The sequence below is a fragment of the Nicotiana tabacum genome, chromosome 22 (assembly GCF_000715075.1).
Source record: "Nicotiana tabacum cultivar K326 chromosome 22, ASM71507v2, whole genome shotgun sequence".
NCBI lineage: Eukaryota > Viridiplantae > Streptophyta > Magnoliopsida > Solanales > Solanaceae > Nicotiana > Nicotiana tabacum.
In genome coordinates this window covers 68,299,387-68,307,033 of record NC_134101.1, presented here as the reverse complement: position 1 = coordinate 68,307,033, position 7,647 = coordinate 68,299,387, and the positions used below count along the sequence as shown (strand labels likewise).

At 41.5% G+C, this 7,647-nt stretch overlaps 1 protein-coding gene across 1 annotated transcript; it reads right to left on the bottom strand.

Annotated features, from left to right (window-relative positions):
• Positions 1-3,551: 3,551 nt before the first annotated feature.
• Positions 3,552-7,013, bottom strand: LOC142175915 (uncharacterized). The gene is made up of 6 exons (XM_075242922.1): positions 6,929-7,013; positions 5,998-6,803; positions 5,637-5,733; positions 4,864-5,107; positions 4,114-4,745; positions 3,552-3,976 (listed from the first exon to the last, which is right to left on the bottom strand). Exons 1-6 carry the CDS (start codon positions 7,011-7,013, stop codon positions 3,552-3,554), a joined length of 2,289 nt encoding a protein of 762 aa, XP_075099023.1.
• Between the last annotated feature and the right edge of the window lie 634 nt (positions 7,014-7,647).

Below are 7,647 nucleotides of genomic sequence, written 5' to 3'. Positions count from 1 at the left end.
GAATGCGAGTAGGGTAGCTAATGGAGTTGGTGTCAAATTGGGAACTTGGAAAGGAGCTTACATGGTACCTACAGTGACTATGCCACGCGGACAGAGCAAAGCACAATTCTTAGCTATGCAGGTTATCATGGGGATCAAGAAGGGGGAGCCGACATTCATTGCAACTATCGCAAGTCTAGAGGAAGACAAGAGTTTTCAAGAGACACTGCCGCCCTGCATAGAAACGTTGCTTGAGGAAAACAAAGATGTCATGTCCGATGATTTGCCTAAGCACTTGCCGCCTAGGCGAGAGGTAGATCACAAGATTGAGTTGGAGCCAAGGGCTAAGCCTCCCGCATTTGCCCCATCTCGTATGGCGTCGCCCGAGCTAGAGGAGCTCAGGAAACAATTGAAAGAGCTGCTAGATGCTGGTCACATTCGCCCATCAAAGGCACCTTTCAGCACACTAGTATTCTTCCAGAAGAAGAAGGATGGATCGTTGCACTTGTGCTTAGACTACCGAGCACTTAATATGGTCACAGTGAAGAATAAGTACCCGATATCACTCATTGCTGACTTGTTCGATAGACTTGGGCAAGCCAAGTACTTTACCAAGGTGGATCTTCGCAAGGGCTACTACGAGGTTCACATTGCAAAAGGGGATGAGATGAAGACAACATGTGTGATGAGATATGGAGCCTTTGAGTGGTTGGTGATGCCCTTTGGGTTAACCAATGCATTGGCCACATTTTGCACCCTTATGAACAAGCTTTTTCATCCCTACCTTGATCAGTTCGTGGTAGTCTACCTAAATGACATAGTCATCTACATCAACACCTTGGAGGAGCACATGAAGCACTTAAGGAAGGTTTTCCAAGTCTTGTGGGAGAACGAGCTATACATGAAGAGGGAGAAATGTGAGTTTGCACAATCAAAGGTGAACTTCTTAGGCCATGTTATTAGCATGGAGAGCTACACATGGACGAGGCTAAGGTACGTGCTATCCAGAACTGGGAGGCACCTATAAAGGTAACTGAGTTCAGATCCTTCCTTGGCCTTATTAACAACTATCGTTGGTTCATCAGGGGCTACTCAGCAAAGGCCGCACCATTGATTGAGTTGCTAAAGAAGAACAAGCCATGGATTTGGACGGAGCATTGTCAAAGGGCGTTTGAAGACCTCAAGGCAGCTGTAACAGAGGAGCTAGTCTTGGCATTACTTGACTTTTCCAAGACAATTGAGGTTCATACAGATGCTTCAGATTTTGCCATTGAGGGTGTCTTGGTGCAGGATAATCATCCCATAGCATTTGAGAGCCATAAGTTAAATGAGACGGAGTGGCGTTACACGGTGCAAGAGAAGGAGATGACTGCTATTGTGCATTGTCTACATTATTTGCTCGGGTCGAGGTTCATGGTCAAGACCGACAATGTAGCTACTAGATACTTTCAGACGCAGAAGAAGCTCACACCAAAACAGGCTAGGTGGCAGGATTTCTTGGTCGAATTTGATTATGTGCTGGAGTATAAGACGTGCAAAGGTAACGTTGTAGCCGATGCCTTGAGCTGGAAATTCGAGCTTGCTACAATCACTTCAACATGATGGGACATTCGTGAGGCTATAAAAGAAGGCATGTGGCATGATCCAACAGCCAAACAACTTATCGAGTTAGCCAACCAGGGCAATACAAGACATTTTTGGGTCGAAGACGGCGTACTGCTTACCACAGGTCGGCGGGTCTACATGCCTAATTTTGGAGACATTGGACGGCGGATCATAAGGGAGAGTCATGACACAATGTGGGCTGGTCATCCATGCCAACGTCGCACTCGGGCCTTGGTTGAGTCAGTCTACTATTGGCCACGCATGCGAGATGACATAGAGTGTTATGTGCAGACTTGTCTTGTCTGTCAATAGGACAAGGTTGAGAAACAAAAACTCGAAGGACTTTTGAAGCCACTACCAGTTGCAGAACGTCCATGGGAGAGCGTGACTATGGACTTTATCACTTGCCTACCTAAATCCGACGGTTATGGTACTATTATGGTGGTGGTGGATTGATTTTCCAAATATGCCGCCTTCATACTTGCTTCACCAGGTTGCACTGCCAAGGAAGCCGCCAAACTATTATTTAAGAATGTGGTGAAGTATTGGGGCTTACCAAGGCATATTATCAGTGATCGAGACCCCCGTTTTACTGGAAACGTTTGGAGAGAGTTATTCGACATACTTGGCACAAAACTGCACTTTTCCACTAGTTTCCACCCACAGACAGATGAACAAACAGAACGGGTCAATGCCTTACTAGAATGCTACTTGAGGCATTATGTAAGAGCCCATCAGAATGATTGGGCGAGGCTCCTAGACATCGCCCAATTCTCTTATAACTTGCAACGGAGTGAGTCCATAGGGCTGATACCATTTGAGCTAGACATAAGCCAACAACCACAAACTCCACATTCATTACCAGCCGCGTTCGAGAGAAAGAGTTTGGGGGCTTATCATATGGCCAAAGGATGGGAGGAGTAGCTTGACACTGCTAAGTCCTACTTGGATAGGGAAGCTAAGATGATGAAGAAGTTTGCGTACCATAAGCGGTGTCCCTCAGACTATAGAGTTGGGGACATGGTCATGGTGAAGTTTAACCCAATACAGTTCAAGGCACTATGGGGCATGCATCAGAATCTAATTCGTAAGTATGAGGGGCCATTTAAGATCGTCGCAAAGGTAGGCAAGATCTCATACAAGCTTGACATGCCATCATAGGTTAAGATCTATCATGTCTTCCATGCCAGCATGCTTAAGCCAAATCATGAAGATAAGGATGATCCTAGTAGGGGCCAATCAAGTCGAGCGCCTATGACTATCACCTCCTCGCATGATATGGAGATTGAGGCTATTTTTGATTACCAGGCCAGGTGAAAACAAAAGCAGAAAGCCACTGCAATGTTTCTCGTCCATTGGAAGGGTCAATATCCGGAGGAGGCCACGTGGGAATGATATGAAGACTTATGGCAATTCAAAGATAAGATCCGAGAGTTTATGCAGCAACATTGCTCTGCAGTCGTCGCAACATTAGGCAGGGGAAAGTGTGAGGACCCGCCATGTCACCATGCCACATATGCACCATTTGGAATATATTAAAGCCATGTGGAAGCTTACATAGGAGGAAGGCTAGCATTTATAAGAAGATTCTAGAAAAGTATGGACATTTCCTTTGGAAGATCCTAGATCCCTTTGGATTTGCTAAGAAAGTCTTTGGAATCTTCTAGGCTTGTAGAGAATTCTAGAGAAAGCCCTTATCTTGTAAATATTAAGAACTTGTGTAACAATTAATATTTACACACTAACCCCTAGGAGACTAGTATATAAAGGGGACCATTCATTTGTAATTCACCAAGCAAACAATTCAAGTTTTCTCTAATACAAAGCTTCCTTTAACAATTCTCTTGTGTTCTTTCTACCATTCTTTTAGCGATCTTGAGTGTAGTAAGGCTGACTTGGCATAGCAAGAACGTGAGCAAGTTGTGTAAGATCGTGAGCGAGTTATCAGGTGTCACACGTGTACTTAGTTAACTACTAAGGACATGACATAAGCCTCTATACTCAGATTCGGTGCTAGAACGAGCAACAACCTTTTGCTTCTTTGAGCACCAAGAAACCAAATTATGACCAAGAAATATGCAATATCCATGTGTAGAACTCCTATCATCTGGACAACCAGCCAAATCCGCATCAGAAAACCCATGCATAGTGAGCTTAGAGGAGTGCTGGAGATGTAGCCCATAGGAAACTGTATGCTTTAAATAGCGTAACACTCCTTTCAAAGCTTGAAAATGAGCAAGGGTAGGAGATTGCATAAATTGGCAAAGCTTGTTAACAGAGAAAGATACATCTGGTCGAGTAATCAAGTTGTACTGCAATGCTCCTACGAGGTTGCGATACAAAGTTGGGTCGGAGAAGGATTCACTACCAGATTTAGAGAGCTGCAAGCCACCTAACATAGGAGTTGATATAGGCTTTGCCCTTCTAAGTTAGCACGTTGAAGCAGATCATAAATATATTTAGATTGAGAAAGAACTAAATTTGAGTCATTGTAATTGACCTCAACTCCTAGAAAATAATGAAGCATACCCAAGTCCTTCAACGCGAACTTAGCGGAAAGCTGGTTGATTAGCTTAGTAATGAAATTCACATAGTTACCGGTAATGATCAAGTCATCAACATACACCAAGATTAAGGTCAAAATCCCATTAGAATTGCAAATAAACAGTGAAGTATCTGCCTTTGACGAGATGAACCCAACATGTAATAAGGCAGCTCTTAACTTGTCGAACCAAGCTCGAGGGTTTTGTTTAAGACCATATAGGGCTTTATGAAGGCGAGAAACATGTGTAGGATACTTAGGATCAACAAAACCTGAAGGTTGAGTCATGTAAACTTCCACTTGCAATTCTCTATGGAGAAAAGCATTTTTGACGTCAAGTTGACGCAAACACCATCCTTTGGGCAAGGCTAGAGATAAGACGACACGTATAGTCGTGGGTTTAACCACCGGGCTTAATATTTCATGATAATCGATTCCAGCCTCTTGATTGAATCCCTTTGCAACTAAACGAGCCTTGTACGTCTCAATAGAGCCATCCGAATTAAGTTTAAGCTTGAACACCCATTTACTACTAACAATGTTTGTTGCATTAGTTATGGGAACAAGAGTCCAGCTACTATTAGGAATGAGAGCATTGTATTCCTCTTGAATAGCTTTTCTTCAATGAATATTTTTATTGGCTTGAGTAAAACAAGTGGGCTCCAGAGGCAGAGATGAATTAGGAAGTGGATACTTAGTGGACAGATTAGCACGAGGCTGAGAACTCTTGGCTTTACGGCGAGTAACCATATGATAAGGAAGAGGACTGATTGTGACGTTTGGACTTTGCAAGTGCATTAGGTGCTAGAGTTCGTACAATAGATGGAAAATGAGGCAAGTCAATGGGAAGATTTAAAGTAGGCGACAAGGCAGGAGAAGTTGAATGTGATAATGGGAAAAGAGAACCTTGTTCTGTTGAGGGTAGACAAACTGGATTGCTGGCACGAATTGGCGAAGAAAATGGCATTGGGGAGTTAACACCTAGAGGAGAAAAAGATGGAGCCAATGGATTATGAGTTGAGCTACAGGAACTATCACATGCAGTGTGGAGGCAGCTTGAGTAGCAAATGATGAATCAAATGTGGTGTGTTTGGGTTCTATGAATGGAAAACTAGACTCATCAAATACTACATGTCTAGAGATATATGTACGACCAGTTGGAACATGAAGGCATTGGTAGCCTTTGTGATTTGCACTATATCCCAGAAAGACACATTTAGATGATCTAAAAGTAAGCTTGTTGGATAGAAAGCACACCCAAAAACTTTTAAGGAATTATAATCAGAAATTCTTTGATATAACTTCTCATAAGGAGAAATATGTCGAAGAATAGGAGTAGGCATTCGATTTATGAGATACACTGCCGTAGAAAAGGCATCATCCCAAAAGTGAAGAGGCAATGAAGCATGAGACAATAAGGTTAAGACAGTTTCAACAATATGGCGATGTATGCGTTCGGAAGAACCATTTTGTTCATGGGTATGAGAAAAAGATATGTGATAAACTATACCAGCTTGTTCAAAAATATTTGAACACTTTTGATACTCACCACCCCAATCTAGCTGAATTACTTTGATCTTGCGTTCAAAATAATTTTCCACTTGTGACTTAAAACGCAAGAAGATAGAGTAAACTTCACTTTTAGATGACATAGGATAATACCAAGTGAATTTTGTATAGTCATCAATAAAAATAATATTATATCAAAATTTATTGCTTGCTAAATAAGGAGCATGAACCCATACATCAGAATGAATCAAGTCTAATGAATGTACAGAAAGAGAGGATGAAATAGGAAAAGGTTGTTTATGGCTTTTGCCTTCTTGACAAGATGAACAAACGCTACAATTTTTATTTATTTTAACTAGTACATTGAGTGTTTTAATAACTCCATGAACAACTTTAAGCGAAGGATGTCCTAAACGACAATGCCAAAAATCAAGAGAAGATTTAGACACAAGATATGCTTGGACTTTATTAGCAGAATGCCAACGAGATCTTCCAGAGGAGAAAAGCTTGTAGAGTCCATTTTCAAGTCTCCCTTGTAGTAGTACCTTCCCCGTTGCCCGATCCTTCACAACACAAAGACGAGGGTGAAACTCAAAATACACATTATTGTCAGCAGTAAATTGAGCCACACTCAATAGACTTTTAGTAATTTCAGGCACATATAAAATATTCTTAAGATGCAGTTCTTTCGAAGAGGACATCAATTTTGATTCACAAATAAGAGAAATATGCAAACCTGTTCCATTACCAACCAAGATCTGGTTTGTGCCAGTGTAGTCACCTTTGAGTATCAAATTATTGAGATCGTTAGTAAGGTGATTTGTGGCAACCGAATCAGGATACCAAGTAGGATCAGACAGAATATTAGGATGGGCAATGTAAGCAGCCATGTGAATTTTGGAAGCAGCTTGATAGGCATGATCAAAACGATGATAGCAATTGAGAACTGTATGTCCAAACTTATTACACACTTGACATTGAGAGGGCCCATTGGAATTTTGTCCATGAGCGCCATTATCACTTCTTCCTCTACGACCATGACCTCTACCAGATCTTCCACCACCCGAATAATTTGAATTAGAATATCTCTTATAACCACCATCTCCTCTAGAATTAGGATTAGTATTAGCATTGGAATTTCTGGCAGAGAAGTTTGCTTGTCCAAAACCTTATTCAACATTTGTGCTATGTTGAAGTCTAGACTCATGGCTCAACAAAAGTCCATTAGATCAACAAGTGTTATAGTTTTAGGTCTAGAGGTTATAGATACAACAAGGACATCATAATCCGGACCTAGCCCTCCAAGAATATGAAGCATAAGATCTTCATCAGTAATGGACTGCACAACACCAGCCAAGTTATCAGCAGTAGATTTCATCTTCTATAAATAATCTATCATAGCTAGCGTCCCTTTCTTAGTCGTCTGGAGTTGAAGACGTAACTGCATCAATCTCGCCTTTGATTAAGAGGCAAACACGGTCTCTAGCATTTTCCACACTTCTTGAGTCGTAGCACATCCAACGACTTGCCCTAGAACACTTTCTGTGAGTGAAAAGAGAAGCCAACTCAGGAGAAGTTGATCTTGTCTTCTCCAAGCAGTGTAGGCTGGATTAATGGTGGCTTCTGCAGAAGAGCTTTCTTCTGAGGGACTGCTAGCAATAATTTTGGATGGACATTTATGAGTTCCATCAACATATCTTTCCAGATCATAACCTCTTAAGGCTGGAAGTATTTGAGATCACCGAAGAACATAGTTGTTCCTGTCTAACTTCATCAAATTGGAGTGGGTAACATTGTTCGAAAAAGAGCAATTCGAACCTACTGTAACTATGTTTTGGGATGAAATAACGGAGGTGGTGATTGAAGGGTTTGTCATCGTTAAGGGAATTTATTTGTTACTCCGCTCTGATACCATGAAAGTATTATAGGAATCAATTATTTATTTCTTCATCTATGCGTATAATACAGTGATATTTAAATACTACTCAATACAACATTCCTAAATGGAGAGG

Excerpts from the sequence above, each read along its gene's own strand:
- LOC142175915 (XM_075242922.1), bottom strand. The coding sequence starts at position 7,013 with ATGAAATCTACTGCTGATAACTTGGCTGGTGTTGTGCAGTCCATTACT. Across the intron at positions 5,734-5,997 it reads GAGTTATTAAAACACTCAAT|TCACAAGTGGAAAATTATTT; the intron begins GTACTAGTTAAA and ends TTGCGTTTTAAG. Across the intron at positions 4,746-4,863 it reads TTATCATATGGTTACTCGCC|AAAAGCTATTCAAGAGGAAT; the intron begins GTAAAGCCAAGA and ends TATTCATTGAAG.